This window comes from the organism of the source record quoted next, unplaced genomic scaffold (genome assembly GCF_019419815.1).
Source record: "Pyrus x bretschneideri cultivar Hongxiangsu unplaced genomic scaffold, Pyrus_bretschneideri_v1 Contig71, whole genome shotgun sequence".
Taxonomy (NCBI): Eukaryota; Viridiplantae; Streptophyta; class Magnoliopsida; order Rosales; family Rosaceae; genus Pyrus; species Pyrus x bretschneideri.
In genome coordinates this window covers 1619473-1645511 of record NW_025999811.1, presented here as the reverse complement: position 1 = coordinate 1645511, position 26039 = coordinate 1619473, and the positions used below count along the sequence as shown (strand labels likewise).

The following is a 26039-nucleotide window of genomic DNA, read 5'->3' as shown; positions in this document are numbered from 1 at the left end:
AACTATAAAGAATACGAAAAAATAAAAAAAAATTAAACTGTGAACCGTTGTCGTGAGACGCTGGCTCTTGATACCATGAAAGATATTATTTCTGAATCTCAACTCAATACCTGAGTGAGTCAATTATCATTGATATATATAGGATTACAAAGCAATTGTGTAGAAGGATACAAAGACATAATTACAATCAGGTTTGGAAAAGAACTACAAAACCCTAAAGACCTAGGAAACCTTCTCAGACTGAGGCTGCCGCTCCCGTATCCTTGGTGAAGTCAGATTCCTGGTTGGAAGTGGATCGAAGATCCTTGGTGGACACGGACACTGGTTTATCACTACGGTCTAGTTGTATTCTTCTTCACTTGTAAGTGAGAGGTCTTAGGTTCGATTCTTGTCAAATGCGAGTTTGAACCACATTATTGCTAGCCTATTATGAGGCTAAGCCCACCCCTCCATTTTAGTGTAGATAATATTGTTTGTGCAACAAAAAATAAAAAGGAACCTCCTATAGTGACTCTTCATTCTTTGTTATAAGTACACCCAATCATCTACCATTGAAGGTACACCATCATTCAAGCTCTAAGCCTACTAGTCTTAAGTTTATACTAAAACACAACTAACCATACTGGTGCCATCTTAACTATTTGAAAGTTGTATGTATTCTCTTGCATGTGATTGTAGAGTCACAAACTTAGACTTAACCAAGTTGGCTGTTGTAGTACGGTCCCTTCTATGAACCCAAGTTTGAGTCACTATCCATGTCGTTTAGATATATTAATTAGAACATGGTTAGAAAAACGAGAACAATTTTAGAGGCAAGGCATTTTCCCGCAAACAAGAAAGCAAGACAATAATTAAATTCACTCAAATCCAATAAGGGGATTTTATTACCGAACAAAAAGTCCAATGAGGGGATTCCCAATAATTTCCTTCTTTTGCCATGAAATACAGAAATACTTACCTGACTGTATTTTATATACTAAGTCCTTTAGCAATACTGTCTAGTAATTTTTTTTTCTTTTTTAAATAAGAGGTTTTAAGTCTGACTGTTTGTAGAGAGTGTAAGTTTCTTATTTATCTTTGTAAGTAATATTCATTAAAGAATTAATGAAATTTCACACGTATATGTCTCCCTCGGCAAAATTAAGTTTCTGGATCCGCCATGTTAATCGCAAGAGTAGTAATATCGTTTATAAGATTAACAATTTGAGATTTTGTGCTTCATGGTTTGGCATGATGTCCCTCATGTTGTGCTCTTGCTACTGTTGCCTAGTTATGACCTTGGCTTTCTTCCAATCTTCTTGGTTAGACTTTGCATTTTGGTTGCTTATCATACCATTGTCTCGGTGTTTCCATTTTTGCTGCATTTTGCATCAAGTAAATTCATACCTTAATTAGTAAGGGTGAATGAGACCTCTCGTCGTAAATGGATGGTCTCTTCACCTACATCCTGCCACTCTAGGGTGGAGAATCTGTTTGCCGCTCTTCTTTTTGCAACCGCAAGTGAGCGGTCGTGGCGTTGGTGACAAGAGACGTAGCACTTGTGTCTGTTTTGGGTGATGAAGATTGAAGCATCACAATTCATTGCCAAGACAATAACTTTTCCTGACTTTTCGTCCTTAAACCTTGTTTTGTAGGGGAATTATCAACTTAATGAAAGCAGAGATGAAGTAGTTGAAGTTGCAAGCGACTTGAGGAATGAAAGCTTGACGAGGGAACAAAATTTAAGCAAAAAGGAGGTTAAGAATGGAAATCAAAAGCCCGAATGGCTTGATTCATTTATAAAAATAATCTTTTTCGATGCCTGTCCAGATCATCCTGTAGACAAGAATGAAAAGAACAGATACTTGAATGAAAGGAACAGATACTGTGTTGATTGTAACACAGCAGCCTGCCAATACTGCGTTGATTCTGGTGATCATCGACAACACCGAACATTGCAAATTTACCACTATATCTATCAGGGTGCTGTCCCACTTGATGCCATGAAAAAGCATATGGATTGTTCCCAAATTCAGGTACATTAATTATTCATGTGTTTTCCTTCTTTACTAAATTCTTTAATGTGTTTTCCTTCTTCATCTGTTTCTTCTTCTTTTTTCGTCGGTTTTTCAGCCATATAGATCCAACAAGAAATTGGTTCTACCTCAGACTCCACTTCCCCGCTTTGGATCAAAAAATGACTCTGCCAATGATGAAGGGTGCTGCTGAGATTTGTAAAAGAACATTACGTGAACCAGATCGTCATCGCTATTGCTGTATTTCTTGCAAGGAAAGTCTCTGACTGTAGTATGATTGCCGTGTGTGTGTGTGTGTGTGTGTGTGTACTGCTTTCATTTTACCTTCAATTGAATTCGTCTAAAGTTACTGCGTAAAACTTCAGGTCAAAGCGTTTTCAAGAAAGGTCAGTGCTTCAGTTCCTCCATTTCTTTCCGTCCAGCCTTCTAAGCAGCGCAAAAGAGTTCCGAAACCTGAAAGAAGTTTATCCAAAAGAAAGGGAAAACCATGCAGAGCCCCCTTTTTCTAAAGCCTAGCCTTAGGTCAGTTCACATGCTTGATGCTTAAAAATGAAAGTACTCAGTTTTCAGTCATTCAAGTAATTAAACACTAAAACTTTCTTAGTCAAGCCTGCTTCTTGTTTTTCAGGCCTTTCTTCACTCTCTCGTATCAAGTCAGGATGCAAGGTTTCTCGAAGAACTTCAAGCATGCCATCTAAACATCATTCTGCATTTTTATCATATTGCAGCAGTCACTGAACTACCCGACTGCGTGTGTGAATAGTGAGAGAGACTGAGACAGAGACAGAGAGATGAGCATGACTCCGAGGATTTTCGTTATTAGCTTACCCTTAAGTGTCTGAAAGAATGAATTTCGGCATGACATTTACAGTTACTATTATGATATTATCGAAGGACCAAGAATATTCGCAAATCTTTATGCATTGTCATTCCTAGGCTGCTGACTATCAGCACATATCATTTGCATCAGTTTGCATTAGTACCCGAACCCGAACCCCAGTCCTTATTCAGTCTCTGCAGCAAATGGAAAAAGCATCAGAGCAGTCGAACCTGAGACAGGGTTCAATTCTAGGAGGCACCAGTGAAACACAACATGCAGAGCATACAAACACCGGTGAAACACAACTTGCAGAAGGGTTCTTCAGAGGTCTTGACGGCCTCTTCAATGGTGTAAAGAGGGACAACCATGCTTCTATTTTCATGCACAAGAAGAGTGCTCCAAATCGACGTCCTCTTGAAGGAAGAGTCGAATGTTATCGCGAAACGGTCATTCTTTGTTTCTTTATTTCTTTCCCTCTCTCCCATCGCCCTCCTTTATCCTTCCTTTCTGTCTTATACTTTTCTCATATCTCAAGCGCAAAACGTAAAAACGGAATGGTTATCAACATGTCTTCAATCTCTTTGAAGAGCACCTTTTGCAGATGAAAGTTGTGGATGATGCACATATACGAATGAGCCTGAATGTTTTGAACACGAGGGGCCAAAGTGTGTAAGTTTTTGAAAAACCGAATTCTAAGAGATGTACTTGGTTATTGTCGTCAAATTGATTGATATGTATGTTGTGTTATTAAGGTTTACTTTCTAAATTTTCACAGTTGTTGATCACTGGTGGAATTTCTGTTGTGCTGCCACAGGTGGAGCTAAAACTGTACGAAGTCTTTGAATCTGATGCACTGGAGCAGATTATATTAAAAGTGTTCGAATCGCGGATTACTGTACGAAGTCTTTGAATCTGATGCACTGGAGCAGAGTTTCCAACGGGGACTGCCTGAATGTTTCTGACAAATTGAATTCTAACAGAAGATGTTACTCGGTTAATTTCACCAATTAATTGTCCTGTCTTTTGAATTTCATGTTTTTGCCTTCAATCGTTCTTTTAGAATCCGATATGCGGGTGCAAATATAAGGTGGGTGGGAAGATAGGACTAGTGCATGAAATATGAGCACTGTGGTGTCCGATTCTAAACTATGGTCAAATGATTACCAGAGATCTCTAACGCGAGCGAGTCAAATTCCTTCCACACGTGTTTTCTCTTTGTTTTGTTTTTGTCTTAAATTTGGATATTAACAAAAAAAAAAAAAAAAACCCCACCCTTTATATCATGCATAAATTGTTACTAATTCACACGTTATAAAAAATAACAAGTAAAAGACAAAAAGAAGAATCAATTCCTAAAAATCGTACCCTTAATTAGATGGGCCGTCAACAACATTATGTAATTCACGTGTTATAAGAAAGAACAAGTAAAAGATAAAAAGAGAAATTGGCCCTAAAAGTCATACTCATAATTAGACGGGTACTCAACAACAGTATGATCAAGCTGTTCTTAAGTGTTGAAGTTGCCGGAAATGCATCTGGGCCGTTGCATTGCTTCGATCAGAAGCAACAAAAACACTTTGATCCTCCGTTACATTGCTTGGATCAGAAGCAACAACAATATTTTGATCCTCGGCTTCGTTCTTCCCATTGTCTCCAGAAGTCGAAGGCTTGTCTTGCAGAGAGGACAAGAAGAGGCGAACAAGAGTGCCCACAAAGGGAAGAGAGCAGCATACGATTGCAATATGTTTGATATTCATAGCTTATAACTAATTTGGAAAGTATGTGGTGCGTTTGATGTTTGGGCTAAATTTATAGTGGAGAGTGCAGTCAATGGCGGAACTAGAAATTTTTTACCGAGTAGGCTAACTTAAAATTTTAAATCTTTATAAATAAAGAAACTTGATACCGTATTTTTCATAGTGTTAGCTAGCTTAACATGATGTAAGAAAAAAGGATGGTTTGTAAATTGTATTATATAATTTTATATAGTTAAATCTAGAGAATTCGGATTAGTGACTAAATATTTAGTGGGCTATATTCGAAAATCAATTAAAATTACATGTAAAATTTTATTTTTCATCGAAAACTACCTGGGCTACAGCCCAGGCAGCCCTTAACGTGGCTCCGCCAGTAAGTGCAATGAAGACGTGTTAGTTTTAAGTCAATATTTAAACGAACGTGGTGATTGAGTTAGGAAAATTCTATGTAGTTTGAAATTTCAAGCCACTCAAAATTGACCCTTAGGTTCCCAAAAGAAAGTAGAAAAAAAAAAAAAAAAAAAAAAAAAAAAAAAAAAAGATAAAAAAGAGTGCCAACAAGGCTTGGTTGAGTTAGTAAGTATATTTCTCTTTACTAAATCAAGCTTAGTTCGAGTTTTACTATTGATAATCCTTCTTCGTGTGCGATATGTAAAAACCAAAAAAAAGGTTCAAACCCTCTCTGTAAGTCCTCAAGGTGAAGAAATTTTTCTTTGTGACGGGAACACAGATGGTTCCACGTGTTTTTATGTAAGAATGGGAAATTTTATTTTTTAAGTCATTAACTTTTTAACAAACAAATCCTACGATTTGTATAATAACACATAATATACCATCTCGTATGCCGATCACAAAAAATCTCTCATCCTGATCCTAAAATGAGATAGCTTCCCCTCCCCTTAAACATTTTTCCAAAAAAAGAAAGATAAAAAGGCTGCAATAATGGAGTATGTCGTCTTCTTAGTGACACTCAAGTCGTAAAGCAATAATAGTAAGTTTCCAAAAAAAGAAAGATAAAAAGGGTGCAATAATTGCGTATGTAGTGGCACTCAAGTCGTAAAGCAATGACAGTAAGTTTCCAAAAAAAGAAAGATAAAAAGGGTGCAATTATTGAGTATGTCGTCTTCTTAGTGACACTCAAGTCGTAAGGCAATAATAGGAAGTTTCAATTGACAACGATGCCATAATTTGGAAAATGATAGTTTTAGCCAATTTTTTTTTATTTTTTCACTTTTTTGGGAGTCGTTGATTGTTTTTGAGAAACTACAAGTTGATTTTAATTACTTCTTTATACAAGAAATATTTAGGAGAGATTCTTTCTTGTATTTAGTGATATTATCCGATAAATAATAGAAAGATGGTGAATTCTTTTAACCGAGTTATAAACCACTTGTATGTTAGATTTTAGTGATCAACTCAAAAACTATCTCGAGCATCCATCACCTTACTGAGATATAATGCTTTAGTTTGTGGGATAATATTCTTCAAGTCTATAACATTCATAACGTCACACCATATAGACGAGTGCCGTAAATTTCAACGATATATTTCTGATGACACGTGAGAATCTCTTAGTTGATGTGGTTGTGTTGGGTTCGTTTGTACGAGGACAACCAACCATACCTCTACATTTTGGTCCCAAACCAACCAGATTGTTGATCCAACAGTCAATTAAATTCTTCTAATTCAGAATTCATCTAGTTCTTTGTACTTCACTCTTTCGTCATCAATGTTGGAACCTACTCAAAACGATGTGTTTTCTTCGTTGCGCTTACACCTAATGCAGATGTTTTACAAAATGCATATATCATTTCATACATTCCGATTCAATATTACTAAAATGGTACAAGGACTACACAAATTACAATGATGGAATGGCCAAAATGTTTATGTAAAATGCGTCTCACTGACCAAATACAGCTTCTGACTATCATTTATCAAGTCCACATCAAGAATTTTACCTGCATCTTCTGTTAATATCATGCAGGAACCGCTCGATGAAAACTCTAGTTGCTCTCCTGCTGTTCTGATGAGTTCTCCAATGGTAGTCGGGACCCATAACACGATTCCAGGTCTTCTTTCTTCTTTACTTTCCCATGGGTGGAAAGGGTATACTGTGCACTTTTTCGGGTGCATTTTATCTGCAGGTTGCAACAGAAATTTCGTATCAGCTTACCATGATAACTGTAAGTACGAGCCGTCATCTGTAGGAATATTCACTAGGCCCTTAGCGTGATCTGAATCTGTGCGCACATAACTAATTCGTTAAATCTTAACATTCATCACCCTATACAGTCATCTCTCCTTGGTGTTTATTTACTAAACGGTATTAACATCTGACTAAACGGTATTAACATTTCTTTCTAGCTCTTCTTCTCTCTAATTTCAGGGGAGAAATACAAACTAAAAGGTCACAAAGAAAATGTAAGACTCTTGTCATACCTGTGATTTCTTGAGCACGGTAAGGGAATTCTATCGACTGAGCTGCCTTTGCTTCTTCCAGCAGTTTAATTAAATTCTTGTTCCCACACATCCGACCTTCATCTAGTGGGGTATTTCCCCATCTGCAGGGTGGAAAACGATCATATGGATGTTAAAGCAAGAAGAAAAATTACTACTTACAACAATCATCATGAAAGAGAGAAGTACAGGTGAAAGAGGTTGGATAGGTCTATAAGGTTAAGTTTCTAAACTTCATGTCAAACAATCCTAGGGAACTAGCATAGAGAAGTAACATTTTGGAAGAGTACCGGTGAGTTTGTCTCAAATAAAATGAATATTTCAACTGTACCTGTCCTTTGAGAAAACGCTAGCCCCAGATTCTAACAGCAACTTTGCCATCACATATAGTCCTTCTGACGCAGCTACATGAAGTGGAGTCCGGTGATCATAATCTTTTGAATTCGGGTCAACGCCATTTGCCAATAACCTTTTAAGGAGATCTGCGTCCCCCCTTGCAATGGATGTACATATAAAACTACCAGCATTTTCTATGTTCAAGGAGGCCCCTTCTTGAATAAGTAAAGAAGAAACTCGATCATTCCCGTTCTTGATGGCTTCAAGTAAGGGTGTATTCCCAAAATTGTCTAGAAAAGTTAAACGAATTATTATAATGTGGTACTATGATTGGGCAACAGATAAAGCCACATAAGGATTGGTATACATTGTAAACATACCTTTGATGTTGATGTCTACTCCTTCCTGAATAAGGAAAAGTGTAATATCTTCATGTCCTTTTAATGCAGCGAGATGCTGGACAGAAGAAAGAATGCTTTCAGACAATATATCATGTCACGCATACATGTGCGCACACACAATGAGAAGTCACAAATATATTCGTAATGATTAATCTAAGAAATTCATGCCATTTATACCAAGGGTGACCTTCCATCATAATCTGCCTTGTTGGGATCAGCTCCAGTTCGGATCAAACCTTTTAGCTGAAATAGATCCCCATGGTAAGCTGCGCTATTGACCTTCAAAGCAAGTTCAGCTTCTTGCTTTCCGATATGAAATGTAATGTCTGACTCTAGTTGTTTCACGCGAGGTGCTTTACCCTGTACCATTTTCAGCCATACGATGGGCACATAGGTAAATCTAATCAAAATCTTTCCACGCAGTTGTAGGCACATAGAAAAAGGAACATAAATAACCACAGATAACTTACCTCTAAAAGGTTGTTCAAGATTTTCCGCCCGTCATAGAAGTATATGTCAAGGATACTTGTCAAAGATTGCTTATCAAGTCGCAGAAGTCTACATAATTCACACACCCTAACTGTATAAAGTTGAGGAATGTTGCAAAGAATGGAGATTTCTCCAAATGTGCTGTTTGGTTCCAAACACTCAACAATTTCTTCTGTTCCATCTTCCCTTACGCCTATCTCCTCCTGTACTCACGTAGTAGAACAAAAAAACAAACAAGCAACCGAATATATGTCGATTTTTGTATGAAACTAGAAATACATAATAGTGAACTAAATAGCATATAGTTCAAAGCAAGGACAAATTATTTTCAGACAAACTTCATACAGGTTTAAACAAACAAGTTACAGAATATATGTTGATTTTTGTGTGAATTGGTTGATCTAGTTTCCAAATTTTCAATAGAACACCCTAAAATCAAAGGGGGCACTGAGGGGGAGCGAAAGGTGCAGTCGCACAGGACTCGAATTTGAAGGGGCCCCCAAAATTTTTGTCATCTAATCTAATATTTATATGTAATAACGTTCTATATTTAAAAATTGTTTTTGTTAGCACTTTAAAATTTCATTGTGCACTCCTTATAAGCGTATTTTTTCCTCTCTAACACCTTAAAAATGGTATTCTGTGAAACTTTAAAGTTCGAAATTTTAAGTTTTTTTTTCCTTGTTTGGTTGTTTAAGATTGAACTGCTTTTGATTATTTAGTGAACGTTAATTTGCAGCTCTTTTTACTTATTATTAATGACATTTTTAAACTTGCAATCAGAGAGTGCTAAACTTTATTTTGATTTAAGTGATTATTTTCTAGCATCAATACATTGTTCTACTTTTTTTAAAACTATCTTAAGGAGAGGCCCTTTCATAAATTTCATATAGGGCCTCCAAAATCTCAGAGACGGCCCTGCCTAAGATGACAAGAAATGAAATGAGAAACATGGCATTATCAACTAAATAAGACACATCATTGACTCTAGAGTACGAAATCATACCAGCACACCATGACAGACGAAATAAAGTTGATCTACGACGTTTCCTGGTTCCATGATCACTTCTCCAGGGAGGAAAAATTCTTCATGCAGTTTAATAACCTGCAAGACGAAAGGAAAAAGAATAACTCATTTCACTAATTCACATTCAAGAAGATATATCCATGAACCATGGAAGATTCTACTTGACATTATGCGTGGTGCTGCATATGAAACTACCGACAACCACAATTATACCACCTACAGAAAAGTGATGCCACACTGGTTTTCGGTGGCCTATTTGGCATGCCCGCACAAACATTCACAAGATGGGGTATACCCTATATCACATGTATTGTTTTCCAGATGAGGTTCCAGCTCAAAATCATACCCATGCAACAGAGGAAGAAGCACCAAATTTGTATTATTCTTATTGTCAATGACAATGCTTGTTAACATTAGCACCAATGACACCTACGAACACACCGGCATTGCACACCAGATCAGAAAGATCCAACTACCTAGTGTTTCACTTCCAGTGAAAGTACTTTATATTATGTAAATGGAAAATTAATGACTTACAATCTGATTGATGAATTCTGTCGAGCATCCCTTGAAGAGAGGAACACTTTCAATGTATGGGAAATATAAAGTTTGTGAAATCTGCAATGAAGAAACAACCAGAAACAGTCGAACAACGCATATATATTGGAATACATGAGGTAACAACTAAAATGAAATTCTTCTTACCGAATTTATTGAAACTATGTCGTCAACAGACAAAGTTCACAGAGAACTTATTTGTATCTTACCTTAGCACGAATTGAAGCAGGAATTTCCCTGGAGAACAGCAGCCTCCGTGTAGGTACTCTCATATTGTAAACGCAAGTGACCTTTGATTTGATTACGCATATCCCTCCCAAGTCTATTTCTGTTCATATATTTCATAATATCTGTCATTTTGTCCCTGAACTTTTCCGTCTTTGATCCTTTTACAATTAACGCTGTCATGTTACCAATCAAATACGCTCCAAGAACCATGTCAAAAGATACATAAACCATTATGAATATCATTTCCCTCAGGTTGACTGCATGAATATCTCCATAACCTATAAAAGAAAGAGTGCTGGTCAGGCATTACTAGACATTCCAACTGTACGCTTACAAATTAGAAGGTAACTTACCCACAGTGGCCATGGTTACAATGGCAAAATACAAAGAAGTTGTGTAGCGCTTCCACAAGTCGATGTCCCTGAAGCTTGAATAACTATAGTCACCTAACTTCAAACTTCCAATCCATGTATAGCCCTCTTGTGAAGCAGGCAGGGTGGTGGCCAAGTAATAGAAGATGCAGGCTGCTGTATGCGTGCAGTAGAGTTCAACAACAATAAGCTTTATAATCCTGGTAAACTGATAACTAATACGAATATCCTTCTCTAGGTCATGAAAGAACTTGATGACTTTGCACACCCGATATAGCCTTATCCATAGGAGATACCTAACTTCCTCTCTTCTCCCACAAGCCTATTCCAAACAGATTTCACAAAGTGACATTGGAAGCAGAACATATTGAAAGCATTGTAGTAGATTAACTTAATTGCTTCAACAAATCAAGATATATGCTGCAATTTTTTATTGATCTTGTACATTCTGTACACCTGCCCGCCAATCTCATGAATCGGCAAACACGTGCATAAACAAATTAACATTTTATGAGAGAAAGTGTCAATGGGCAAGTCACGTAAATTGGAAATGGCAGTACCTTGTAGATGAGATCCCAAGGCATACAACCAAGCAAGTCAATGATAAAACTCGATTTCAAGTACCTGCAAAGGAAAAGTTAAATCAGCAACAAAAATAAAGTACAATGCCGGAACATATAGCTTGTAAAATCACCGTGGACATTTGTTTGCTTTTAAGGTTTAACTAAATTCAATAAATTCCAGTAAGTAGTGATAAACATCACAACAATCCTCTTTTCCATAAACAGTAGATGGAAAAGAAAACTAACCTCAGAGCAATCAGTTTGCGCTTATAGACCATTCGATAGGTGTGACTGTCCCGGTAGGCAAGGAAGAACTGCAAAACAATGTCTACAAGAAATGCTATCTGTCCTACTACATCCAGTATAAAAAGTTTCTTTTCCAAACCCCTGAAAAACCCGAACTCGAAAGGTGTGAAGAAGGACGAGTACACTGCCCATACAAGTATGAATTTCATCCATGCCCGATACCACCTGCATTTAGTCTTCACATTTCAGCACACAGAGAGAAGAAAAACAAAACACAAAATAACAATCATATATAACTATATGTGTGTGTATACATATATATATACAGGACAAGAGTGCAATGCATGACAGTATATAAGGTAAAAGTAGTTCTTTAGCATGGCTAAGGTTTTACTTGTTAACTAATCTTGGGATCGGGCCGTTTTCGATCACCGGCATCATTTAGGCATGCCGGAACACATAGGAGGAATGTTCAGCAACCCAGGAAGGAGGGCGTTTTGCTTATAGCCACCAGAATTCCAGATGCATTATATGGCATAATTTTTCACACGTGTTGGGCACTTATTGGCTGAACACTAAGGTCCACTAGTAAAGTGGCAATTATCCCTGTGTTCGATACTGATGCTGATGTGCTGAACATAATGCAACGTGGACGATGCTTATTTGCCGACGAATTTTGAAGTTCTTTGATTCATTTGCCGACAAAAATCCACTGTTCTAAAAATCCCCGCCTAGGCGCTAGGCGGCTAGTCACCGCCCCAATTAATGCTTAGGTATTTGAAAATTAAGAAGAGCACCTATACCTACTGAGGCGCCCGCCTAAACCGCCTAAGCACCCGCCAAGACCCGCCTAGGTTGCAACTCACTTAGAGATAACATTCATTTTGCATTTTATTTTTTGTCAATAAATTGTAAGAGACTTAATGAATACTTAAATGAACACACATTATATGCGTGTTTCCCATGTTTTCATTATATTCCAATAGCTCATAATATATACGTCATTATATTTTGTAGTTTATGTTGAAATTGTATATATATTTACGTATAAATAGACACATTTACACGAAATATAGTAGATTTAATTAAATCCGCCTAGTCCGCCTAGGCGCCCGTCTAGATCCCGCCTAGGTGCTAGTCCCTAACCTGCCGTCCGACTAGCGTCTAGCGTCTTTTAGAACCTTGCAAAAATCTGATGACTGGTCATTGGAAGATCTTCAAAACATCAGTTTAAGCATTCATTTGTCAATATTCACAAATCTATGGTGGAATGTTAATATTGTTATATGAATATGTGTGCATTGGGATTAGCTTGTGAAGGTTTAGGGATGAAGATTGGTAGAGAGAGTACTTTTTTTCTACTGTGTTTCCTTTTCTTTCTTATTTTTTCAAATAGTACGCGTTTTTTAAAATTCTCATTTTCATTCTGATAAATTTTGTCCTCCACATTTCCATCCATACATCAATATGATTTCCACCGTTCAATTTTGTTAAAATTTCGGTTGACAACACTCACGCGCGATTATAGTTGATAAACTAACTTATGCCACGTAAGCGTTTTCAACGAATGCGTTTTACGGGATTGAAGGTGAATTATGAAGATGACACTGATTAATTTTGGGCATGAGAAACAATTAATAATTAATACAATACTAAATTATAAACCTCATTGTTAAACTAAATTAGGGGACTAATAGAACTTTTGTTTTTGGCCAACTGGATATAAATCATCTTTATTTGACTTAAAATTGAGCTGACAAATTCATGATAGATACGATAGCTACGACTTGATTATGTAATCTTAAGACTCAATTCTAGAAGATGATGTACCTATGTCATGTATGTTTTTCTCCAACTGTAGTCAATCATATAAGAAAAACAAAAAATTAATCAATAATTTATTAGTTATGTACTGATTTTTTGTTTTTGCTAACCTACACTAAATTTATGATAGACATGATAAACCTAACACCGATACCCTCACAAAAATTCATCGCATATAGCGAGGCCACACAAAGATCTAATAAGTGATGAGAAGGGTAAGCTAAGAGGCTTTCAGATCTAGGAAATTTTTTTTGGAGAGAGGGAGAAGGCACGCGGCTAGGTTTCTTTTTGGATAACATGTTCCTACTTTTATGCATGGTCGGTAGTCATCTATCTAAACTCTAGATTTGAAGTATGATGGAGAAACTCTTAAATTTCGATTAAAATCGATAAATTTTATCAATATTTTCGACTTAAATATTGACAAATTGGCATATAATATTTTTGAAAGTTTCATTTTAAATTTTCACTTTTTAAGCAAATTTTTATCTAAGGCAATCGATATATTTATCACTGTTTGTACAAATTTGCAAATCGATATTTCAATCGATACTAATATTTTGAACACTGATTATATCATTGTAATAAAGAGAAACTAAAACTAAATTTTAAACTGGTAATTAAGTTTAGACAGACAGATAATACCGATTGCAATTCGTTAACCGATTATTATGGAGACACAATACTTAAAGGAAAAATAAAACTGAAAAACGAAAGATAAACTGAAGAGGAAGCATCGTACCAGTTGTCAGGATGAATGACGAGTCCTTTGGAGAGCCCCCTGACGCTATCGACCATGCTCTGGCGACTGAACCGCCGCCGCAGTGTCGAAGAACCGTCTCCGAGTCCTAATTCGTTCTTAATCAGATTGAATTGGCTCCCGAGCGACGATTTTATTCGCTCCCTCAGATCCTGCACCTGATACTCTTCATCCTCCTCTTCGCCGTCGTCCTTCGACGACTCACCCTCCGTGTGACGGTGGTCCTCCACCACCACTCGCCTCGACATTTTCCCCAAATCGACCAAAACTCGAAACGCTGAACAGAAGGAAAGCGCGCGCAGATTCGAAATCACGAGCGAAGAAAATAAATGAAGAAATAAATCACGAGGACGTGGTGCTTATGATGTGTTTGGTTAGGGAGAAAATCCAAGCACCTTTTTTCTCGGAAAAATTTGCGATTTGCGATACTCTTGTTGGAGAAACTGAAAGCTGCAGAGCTCAAATCGTTTCAAAACTCTGTTTGTTTGTTATTTTTTTTCCTTTCTTTTCTCTTTTTTGGAATTAATTGGAAGCACGCAGCGCGCAAGAGACTGCGGCACTTTCTGGTGCTACTAGTTTTCAACTTATCAGAGTTTGAAAATCACTTTGCGCTCTTTGCAATTTATGCTTGCAACTCTTCTTTCCGTGACGACGAACTTCCAACACCTTACCTTTTTTTTAATATAAATATTATTTTGATATTATTTTTTATTTATCTGCTGCAGCGACTGGACGTGTATCGCACTTGAAGGCGCGGTACCCAATAGACAATTGTCTAGTGATTTTTATCGGAAGAGGCCGTATACTAAATGTAACAATATAATTGATAAAAAAAAATGTAATTGTAATTAATTGGATTGCGTTTTTGTCACACTGAAAAAATTCTCTTCATTATCATGATTTTTCCCTTAAAATATAAAGTTACTAAAAATGCTACCCTTGATATCCAGTTAATCACCTGTTAACAAAAAACAGAAAGGAAACTCTATTGACACATAAATTCAAAGACGAGGTTCAAACGAGTAATGGTATATGATGGTTATGTAGGCATCAATGGATGATGAAGCATGTAGTAAGCGACGAAATGCTTACTCCATCTGTAGGCAAGAGATACGTTTTTTTTTTTTTTTTTTTTTTTCAAAGATATTAGGTGTAGGAGTTTGGAATAAGTGACATGATGACTAGCGAAAAATTGATATTGAACTCGTTATTCATAAACTTAAACTTATCTACTTACGATGAAAATGAATACATTGTGTTAGAAGCAATATATATATATATATATATATATATGTGCCCTTTAACAAGAGGGATTCCCATTTAAAAAAAAAATTGGGGATACCCTTTTGACAGTTAGATTTGGTTTTAATGAAATTGTGTGGTTGAGATTCTGTGGCCTATGATTTAATCTCAACCACACAATTTCATTGAAATTATGTGGTTGAGATTCTGTGGTCTGTGATTTAATCTCAACCACACAATTTCATTGAAATTGTGTGGTTGAGATTATGCGGCCTGTTATATATATATATATATATATATATATATATATATGTTTGTATGTATATATAAGTTTTAGAACATAAGAAATAGACAATATTAGTGACAACGAATCCATTTATTAAAAGATTCCTTCAAAAATATTTTGGTCTTTTCATGAACCTTTCCATGTGTTTTAAGGATCTTCAATAACTTCTTTGGTCTTTTGCATGATTTCCGTGCGTTTTAAGGATCTTCAAAAAAAAAATTCTGCACAATTATTGTTTACACGGGGTCACAATGTCATTTTATTGCAAGTCACCATTCACATTACGCTCTATCAGAGTTTTTGACAACAAACCTAACAGAAGTATAAATTTGATAAAAAAAAAATGTAACTTCAAGTATAAAAGTGTGACAAAACAAACACAATTAGATATTAAAGTAAATTTCACAATATTTAAAAGTAGTATACATTTATTTATTTATTTATTTATATGACCTTGACGTTAAGTTAACGTGCATGAAATGAACTCAGTTTTTTTTTTCATTTTTGTCCCAAAAAAATGACCACAATGATTGTCATTTTATCATTGTAAATAAATGTAATTTATTAAAATTTTAGAGATACTATACTGCAAACCCAAGTACCGAAAATGAAATCTGACCAAAATACAGGGACAACAAACGTATTTAATCCTAAATTTTTCATGTTTCTCTATGTTTTTCTTAATTCTTTTTTCTTCCTTGCTATCTTTTTAATCAAAGGAATGTAAATCCGTATTTTATAAATTTTGAGTCATTCGAATAGTCTGATGACTTGAAATGTGACATGTCAAGAATATAGAATTTGGCTTTCTTTTTATATTCCTAACTAATGTTAACCAGTTTATTATCATTATCTCTCTCTCATCATGTTTAGAATAATACTTAACTACTCAAACCATGTGTATAAATTCTTACTCAAAATAGTTTGTTACCGATTCATAGAACTTCGTACTTATAATAAAAACCGGTCATATTATAAATTGTTCTATAAGGATCCCCTTTGCCAAAAAAATCAATTAATACTAAAGTCTTTTAGTCATCAAACTGTATAAAAATAGATGAACAAAATTCATAAAAATATTATGAACCGTCTATGTATTTGTTATAATAGATTGACTACACGATCTTAGTGTTAATTCATTTTTTTGCAAATATGATTTTTACAGAGTGATTCATAACATAAACAGTTCTGATCATAAGCACAAAATTCTGTGATTCGAATATGAAGAGTTTTGAGTAGAAATTCTTACTCATTCTTGAATAACCAAACATTATTCTCATATTTAACTCCTTCGTCCTTGTGTTTCTCCTTTTTTTTTTTCCCGCATCACAAATTATTTATGACCAAACTTTTTCCTTTTTTGTTCGAACAAGATCAAATCTTCCTGAATCCTCCCTTGCATTTTCTAAGAATTGCGGTAAACTAAGAAATCATCGGAAAATTTGGGTTTAGGGTTTAATGAAACCTGATTTAATTATGTTTTATTAAGTGTAAAACTAAATATTAACGAAACAAACAATTATCAGTCACAAAATAATCAGTGAATAAATATGTGCTTGCATGTCACATATTTTTTCACGCGAACGATATCTGTTTTATTATACTATTAAAATGTAAATATAAAAAATTAAGGGCAAAGCAAGATGGTTGGTGGCGGCTGGTATAATTAAGCAGCTAAAATATGATTGTGGTTTTCGATTAAGATTGGTTTGATTAGGTTAGCAGGACGTAGATCTTTTTCTTTTAATTTTTTTTTATTAAAAGGAGATAAATGATTACAAGTCTTGGTTATCCATCTCTTCCAAGCACGCAGAAGCTATGAAAAATTTCACTTTTCCCATGAGCACAGTCAAGCAAACTTACTAGTCGAACATCGAACTTGAAACCTCTCATATTTTATTTATTTATTGAAGAGTTGCAGTTCGCGCCCTGACTACTGAATTATTGTGGCTACAGGACGTGGATGTTGAACACATAAATTAATGAATATATGCTCATGCGGGGCCCTGACAGCTTCATACAGATACAATATATACAAATACATTACCCTACGGGGGAGTTAACAAGTTTAGTAATACGATCTGCCTCGGATTTGAAGCATCCCATGTCTTAGGCCAACATAAGCATCTTAAGACTAATTAATACCTGCAACATATATTCCTTTTGTTTCACGAAAGATTGAGCGATCTAATTAAATCCAAATTAGACAAGCTTTGCTTAACGATGAAACTTCAAATCGATTTAAGATGTGGGATTTTAGCTATTTGGATTGATAGAAATGTTAAGGAGATTCTCTGAAAGTGAAACTTTTTATGGACTCTCCGTCATCTCAAGTTATTGACATAATGTTTTATATGTTGGTACGAAAATTGTGCCAAAAATATGAGTAGACACTAGTATATATTATTTTGTATTATGCAAACTATATATGTAGTAGATACTAGTATATATTATTTTGTGTTATATAAGTTTTCTAAAACAGGAGTTAATATGTTCGAAGGGATTTTTACTTAATGATTGATTATGATTCACTGGCACTTTATTTTTCGCTCATTAAGACCAAGTGGGAAAAGAGCAGCAGTTAGTGACGACGAGTGGACTTGACAGTAGTACATCCCTCCTACGAAGTAGGATAAATCTACTTCTGTCTATTTACTTTCTAGTTGTAATGAATGATAATTGAACTTAACGGTTACCCTAGCAAATCGCATACCTATTTGCGTACACTTATGCTTTACTTTTCTGCTACAAATAATGAAATTACTATTAGCAAAAATAATAACTACTTAACAGTGACGAGAGAGTGGTTAACGAATGATCTTCTATTAACTCGTTGAAATAATGTATATTTGTAATTCTCTGGAATAGGCCCTGAGAGGAAGCCCATAAAAGGCCACAAGTGCTAAAAGATTTAAGTTACTAGACCCATGAACCAGTTCAAGAGTTTCCATAGCCCGTACACTATGGACGAAGAACATCATCAGACAGGGAGCACTTTTGCTCCCCATCTTAAATTATGGTATATACTCATTCTACATCTAATTATTTACCATATGTCTTTTCATTTAACCTTAGTTAATATGTTTAAAATGAAAACAAAAATGTAACATTTAATGTGAAAGTTAACTAGAGTTAGGTGAAATGATACATGACAAATGTCTAAGTGTATAATGAGCATACATCAGAGTTATGGTGGTGAGTAAAAATGCTACATCATTAACTGCTCGAGTCAGTAAATAGCCAATCCTCATCACCGACCAAAAAGAAATGAGTGCTTGGAAATAATTTTTCACCTGTCTAGTCAATGGGCGAACCTGATAACTTTTCAGCACGAAACTCCAAGAGACAGGTCTATCCAAACATTAACTCTATGCCCCGCATCGTTTATTAACATGGAAGGAAGCCTACAAAGGGACCTAGAGACTACCGGACCTAGTGCTTGGTTTAGTTACTATTCGTCGGTCATCGGTCGTCATTCTCCGTCGATCGTTGTTCTTTAGTCAAGTTAAGGAAGATAGAGGGTTGTGGAAATGTGTAAGAAATAGAAAGAAACAAAATGTAAAAAAATGAAATATTAAATGACCACTAAATTTTTCTCCACCCTTGGATTAGATTCGATGATTGGTTGACTATCATTTTTCTTGGTCTCCATGGGAGGCTAAATTTTTTTGCCGGGGACGCTCAAACACCCTGTGGAGGTCTCACGATGGTAGCGATGGAATTGGTGAGCTAGCTTGAGCCCAGAGCCCGAGGTGGGCATGACGTCAGGCTGACGCCAGGGTGACGTCAGGCTGACGCCAGGGTGGCGTCAGCGCAATATTTAATTTTTTTTGTGTCAAGCGCGTGCATCCCACCAGCGCGTGGGGGCGCGTCGCCGACACAAAAATCAGAAAAAAAAAAAAAAAATCTGTCAGTTACCGTTGGGAAGCCACGTGGCTTCCCACGGTGCGTTAGATCTCAACGGTTACTTAATTTGAACCGTTAGATCTCAACGGTAAAAAAAAAATTAAGTCAGGATTAATATCCACCGTTCGATCTGAGATCAACGGTGGATATTAAAATGCTTTATAAATTAAAAAATAAATGAAAAAATAGTTTTAAAAATCTGAAAAGTTACCGTTGTGACACGTGGCACAATCTGGAGTGTTGGAATTCAAATTTTTTTATATCCAACGGCAGAGATTAATTAATTGAATAAAAATTTAAAAAAATTCAAAAAAATTCAAAAAAATATTTGAAAAATCTGAAAAAAATTGTAAAAAAAAATTGTTTTTACTTTTCTATAAATACCTTCTCATTATCATCTACCTTACACAACAATTTCATATTTTCTCAACTACTTTCAATCACATTCCTTTCTTTGTCTCAAAGTTTGAATCCATTTTTTTTCAACAAAATGACCACTGGTGCAGGTACGAATTGGTCGCTTATTGAAGATGTTGCGTTGTGTACTAGCTGGGTTGAAGTTACTCATAGTTCGCTTACGGGTAATGAGATGCAGTTGCGAGAAATGTGGAGTCTTATTCATACCAATTTTCTTGAGAAAATTGGTGGGAAAAGAACCAAAGAATCGATGTCCAGTCATTGGAAATTACTTAGCCAATCGTTTAGTACGTGGAGAGACGCCTTGGCACAAGCTAGTAGTAATATTCGAAGTGGGGAAAATTACTCGGATCAGGTAACAATATATTATTTATTTGATACCCAAATTTACATTATAATTATTTGTTTGTATTATTTATTTGTTATGTACATAATTTATTATTTATTGTTTGTATTATTTATTTGTTACGTACAAAATTTATTATTTATTGTTACTTATTTGTTACCTTATAATTATGTTGTTTGTTACATTATAATTATGTTGTTTGTATTATTTATTTGTTTGTTACATTATAATTATGTTGTTTGTTACAATATAATTATGTTATTGTTACTTATTTGTTACATTATAATTATGTTGTTTGTATTATTTATTTGTTACTTATTTTCATTATAATTATATATTTGACACGTGGCGCAACGAGAACGATTAAAAATATTATCTGATATTACAATTAAAATTATTTTGTATTATTTTATAAATAAAAAAAATACTAATATTTTATTACCTATTGCCAGGGTTATTGAAGTGTAACGGTGGAGATGCAAATTCTATTGTCAGGGCTATTTACTGTTCATTAAGGGCAGTTACTGTTTATTAGGTGGATTGAATAGTGCATTACCAGGGGGGAGGACTCCAACACTGGAGTTGCTCTTAGGAGAACAAGATCGCTCTTGATAATAGTAGACCTACATAGAAAAGTGCCAAGCTGACTTTTCTAAAGGTGGAATTTATGATTGGTTGACTATCATTTTAATGCTAAGCAGACTTTTCTAAAGGTGGAATTTATGATTGGTTGACTATCATTTTTCTTGGTCTCCATGGGCCAGGAGAACAAGATCGCTCTTAATAATAGTAGACCTACATAGAAAAATGCTAAGTAGATTTTCCAAAAGATGAAATTTTTTATGAATTATGTATTCCCTCATGTTTTTTGTACAATTTTTAATAGTATCGACTAAAAAATTGACATTAAAATGTGAAGTTACAAAAAGTAAATAGAGTCGTACTTAAAAAAAAAAGAAAATTCTTTTCCTCATTTAATATCCTGATACACCGCCTTTAAGAAAAACGTATTATTTAAAGTAGACGATCGAACGGTCGATATATAATAGGTTGTAGTGGGGCCCGACAGTTTCCCGCTAATTCGAGGAATCCATATTGAGAGTCCCACAATTTTGAGGAATCCCTCATAAAGCGGAAGCCTATATATACCATCTGAACGGGGAAGGGAAACTCAACCGTCACTCTCTTTCTCGTCTCTAAAAAATTAAAAGCTACCGTCTCTCTCTCGATCGACCAAAATCTCTCGATCAGAATTCCCTGATAATCTCCAGGGGCGGCGAGATTGGACCAGTAATTCGTCGTCGTCGTATCTGCAATTCTCAGGCTCAAACGACCAAGGCCGAGGATCTTCACCGACGATTCTGAAAGCCGCAGTCGCAGACGTTTTGGCGCTTACTTACTCAATTTTCCGGCGTCCATTCCGATCGGTTCTGTTTCTTCTCCCTCCTCCTCTACGGTTAGTTAGGGTTGGAAATTTTAAATTGCTTGAAATTAAGTTTATATTAATTACGATATTGAAAATCTAGGGTTAGGGTTTCGCTTTGTCTCAATTTCGTTATCTTAATTTGTATTTTGTAGGGCTTCGATCTGCCCAATACTGCATCTGCAACTGAAAAAAAAAAAAAAAATAGCTTGAGAATTGAGATTATTATTATTATTATTATTACTTTTCTGATTTGCTTGTTTCGATTTCATTTTATCTTTTTTGATTTGATTGGGTTCGATTTCATTATTTTGGAAAAGACAAAAAGATAAAAAATTTCCCCAATTCCCATATTCGCAAAATTATATATACTCAAAATTCTTGCATATTGTAAATGGGGAACCATGATGCATTAAGCAATCAAGATAACGGGCAGAGGTTTGGCCTTACGGGGCCCATCTCGCTGGCCGGACCCGCCGAGTCTGATGTGATCAAGACTCGTGAATTGGAAAACTACTTGCAAGATGCTGGATTGTATGAGAGTCAAGAAGAGGCTGTGCGCAGGCAGGAGGTTCTTGGCAGCCTCGGCCAGATTGTCAAGGTGTGGGTTAAGACAGTTAGCAAGGCCAAGGGATTCAATGAGCAACTGGTGGATGAAGCAAATGCTTTGATCGTCACCTTTGGATCGTATCGGCTAGGGGTTCATGGCCCAGGAGCAGATATAGACACACTCTGTATCGGTCCTAAATATGCAACTCGTCAAGAAGATTTCTTCGGCGAGCTACATAGGATGCTGTCTGAGATGCCTCAAGTGACAGAGTTGAACCCTGTACCCGATGCTCACGTCCCAGTCATGAGATTCAAGTTCAGTGGGGTGGCAATAGATCTTCTTTATGCGCAACTAGCACTCTTGGTTATTCCAGAAGACTTGGATATATTACAAGACTCAGTACTACAGGGTGTGGATGAACAGACAGTTCGTAGTCTTAATGGTTTCAGAGTTACAGACCGAATTCTTCGTTTAATCCCAAGCATTCAGAACTTCTGCACGACTTTGAGATGCATGAGGTTATGGGCAAAGCGTCGTTGTGTTTATTCCAACGTTGCGGGATTTCTTGGTGGTATAAATTGGACATTGCTTGTTGCTCGCATATGCCAACTCTACCCAAATGCCCTGCCTAATATGCTAGTGTCTCGGTTCTTTAAGATATATACGCAGTGGCAGTGGCCAAATCCTGTCATGCTCTGTGCTATTGAAGCTGGGTCTCTTGGACTGCAGGTCTGGGATCCTATAAGAAACAAAATGGACAGGCTTCATTTGATGCCCATAATTACTCCGGCATATCCCAGCATGAACTCTAGCTACAGCGTGTCTCCGAGTACTAAGTGTATCATGTTAGACGAGTTTCAGAGGGGAAATGATATTTGTAAGGCTATGGAAGCAAACGAGGCTGATTGGGATACCCTTTTTGAGTCTTATGCTTTCTTTGAAGCGTATAAGAATTATTTACAGATAGACATCACTGCAGAAAATGATGATGACTTTACAGCATGGAAAGGCTGGGTTGGGTCCCGTATCCGTCAACTAATGCTGAAGATTGAGAGGCACACATCCGGCAAGCTGCTGTGTCACCCACAACCAGGTGATTTTTCAGACAAATCAAGAGGCTTTCATAGCTCTTTCTTCATGGGTCTACAACGACGTCAAGGAGTTCATGCCAATGATGGCCAGCGATACTTTGACATAAGAGGAACAATTGAGGAGTTTAAGCAAGCTGATGTCAACCGTTACACATTATGGAAACCTGGAATGGAGATCCGTGTATCCCATGTAAACCGCAGGAGCATCCCAAATTTTGTATTTCCTGGTGGGGTTCGACTTCTGCGCACGTCTAAAGTAACTTGGGGGAGAAGGCAGGGTTCAGAACCAACGGTTTCTGGAGCATCTGAACCACATAAATTATGTGAAGCTAAAACTGATTTAGATGGATCAGATGGCAGGCAGAAGAGAAAGCGAGTGGATGGTAATGTAGAAATTGACTCAAGGCATGCCAAGTCTTTACGTCCCTGCGGTGAAGAATTTCGTGAGGGTAGCCCTTCTATGAGCAGCAGTGTCAATTCATGTTCCATAAAATGTGACAGTATGGATGCAAACAACAATAACTCCGGAAAGACAGGAATCCCAAGAGACATTCCTTATCAGAATGATCAGACTGAATCTTCGTCAAGGTGCAATCCACCAATCGATAGTCTACCTGCTGCTGCAAATATATCAAATTCTAAAGAAGCAGAGAAGCTGGCATTGGAGAAGAAGATTACGGCTACAAAGGAGGGCGCATCAGTTGGTACGCCAATAAACTCTAGCAATGGAGCTGCTGGTCCTTCCAATGATTCATATAATGGGGGCGTAGAGGAACTCGTGGATGAATTCGTGGCGCCATCCTCAAACGGAACCTCTTTTCCACCTGCGGCGCAAAGAAAGCCAATCATCAGGTTCAGTTTCTCTACATTCGTCAAAGCTAGTGGCTAAAGGCATGAGGATGTTCAATGTTGAAACCTCACATGCACAATGACAATGCTCCTTTTCTTTCTTCGTTGTATTGACAATTTAAAAGTTAACGGTCACGAAGTTTTAGTTTTATGTCATTTGTCTGCGACGGATCAGGCGCCAAGTCCCTACGCTTGTAATCTTTCCTTTTTTTATCAATAAAGTTAGTTTTCCTCGTAAATCTCTTGCGTTATTTGATTACAAATTTCTATTATTTTTCAATTAACAAGTAGAGTACTTATGCACTTGTCTTATAGTAGAAAATACAGATCATCTATCCATTTATTTAAGAATTGTTTGGATTAAGTTGCACATTGAAGGTGATTTATTTATCCTTGTGTGTTTGTTTATAAATTAAAAGTAATCGTATCTGGCTAGTAGCTAGTAAAACAAAAGGCAAGATTCTATAATTTTGACAATTTTCCTAATTTCTTTTGGAGATTGTATATCATTTGGGATGAGTTTTTTTATATACGTTTAAATTAGATTGTAGACCACTCGAACATGTTTACGTCCATTGATTCATACAAGCAATACAAGGAGCATATCGCGCCATTAGTCAGGATTTTCAAATAATAGGATCATAATATCAACCAAAAAACTTTATTGGGTCATTTCGTCTAGCACCTAGTTGGCAACTACTAATTCCTGTCAGCATATGTCGAAAGTTTGTCGACGACTACTATTATTTGTAGAGGCCTGTCGAGGGTGGATACAAGATATTGTGGAGTAATGTTGAAGACTGTTAAAGCTTTTCAACTAAAGTATTTCGTACAAGAGGAGAGAAGTAGGAGGAAGCTGTTGGAGGAAGATGTTGTAATTTAGTTTGTCTTGGCTATTTATAGAGGGTCAAATACAATATATAAACAAATATAAATAAGGTTTTTGGATTTATCAGAGTCAAGAACAACCAATGATCCCATGCAACCTCCACCACTGTATTGAGCTAACTATAAGTTTCTCTCATCAAAGAGAACGTTTTGATTTCCTCCTTTTTGGATCTCGAATTGAGCTGGATAACTCGACATATGAGCTTAACGCAAACTCGAAGATCCGATACATACAAGTTTTAAATATATCAGTTTAAGCTCTTTTTCGAACATGGTTATGTCATGAAAGTCTTCAAAACAAAACCTCGAAATTCACACGAAATCGAAAACCCAATATGATTAGGATTATGGGGGTTTTAAACAGGTAGAAAATTCGATACAAATAATTTTGAAAGTTGAAACACATAACGTATCCATTTAATTTAAGGAGAATTAATAAAAAGAAATTTAAGTTTTAATGATAAAGACAAAATAAAGGGTAAAGTGAATAGTACCCGGATTGATTTTTTAATGTAAAAATGTGGTTTTTCTTTAAAATGAACAGTACTGTGTGCTTTTCATTAAAACTCCCCTTAATTTAACAACCTTTCAATAATCGTTATTAATCAGTCCCCAAGTATTGGAAGAATTGGTTCAAAAAAAAAAAAAAAAAATTGCAGAACTTCTTTTTAAATTATCCACATCGGCATATTGGAAGAATTCCTAGATATGATGTATCATGAGGTTCAAAACTCGCAAAACTTGTTTTTAAACACCTATTTCATGGAAAAACACCTACCTAACTATCACAACTATTTTATTCTAAATGAATATTAGTATCATGTCCAATTACAAACTTTTCATTTACTAAAATCTCAAAGACCTTAACCAAACATCATTAATTCTCTGAATGCACATTTTCATCCTACTTTTTCTGTTTACTGAGTAAAATATTGGAGGAAATTAAAATAAACAAAAAAATTTATAGTACGTCATTTTTCTCAATCTTGTCGATCTTAATAATCGTATTCTTTAGAACTTGGTGCCCAATTGACGAAGAAGCTAGTACAGCGTCGACTTCTTATTGTGTGTAATTGAACTTGGATGATCAGAAAGATGTTACTTTGATGAGTACTTTGATCCAAGAGGATGGAAACATGCCACACATGTCACTAAGGCGTTGCAAGATATGTTTCATAATCAGAAG

At 36.0% G+C, this 26039-nt stretch overlaps 2 protein-coding genes across 2 annotated transcripts; one reads left to right on the top strand and one right to left on the bottom strand.

Annotated features, from left to right (window-relative positions):
* Positions 1-6397: 6397 nt before the first annotated feature.
* On the bottom strand, positions 6398-14507 carry LOC103967420 (potassium channel SKOR). Its single transcript, XM_009380677.3, is given in 15 exon segments — positions 6398-6733; positions 7035-7156; positions 7384-7678; positions 7769-7844; positions 7967-8149; positions 8260-8481; positions 9285-9383; positions 9843-9923; positions 10073-10099; positions 10101-10369; positions 10445-10784; positions 11023-11086; positions 11272-11496; positions 13838-14132; positions 14251-14507. Coding segments are annotated over 14 exon segments (2523 nt in total). The 5' UTR covers positions 14104-14132; positions 14251-14507; the 3' UTR covers positions 6398-6479.
* Positions 14508-21187: 6680 nt separating this feature from the next.
* On the top strand, positions 21188-24204 carry LOC103967418 (nuclear poly(A) polymerase 1-like). The gene has a single exon (XM_009380675.3). It carries the CDS (start codon positions 21870-21872, stop codon positions 24003-24005), a length of 2136 nt encoding a protein of 711 aa, XP_009378950.2. The 5' UTR covers positions 21188-21869; the 3' UTR covers positions 24006-24204.
* Positions 24205-26039: the final 1835 nt, after the last annotated feature.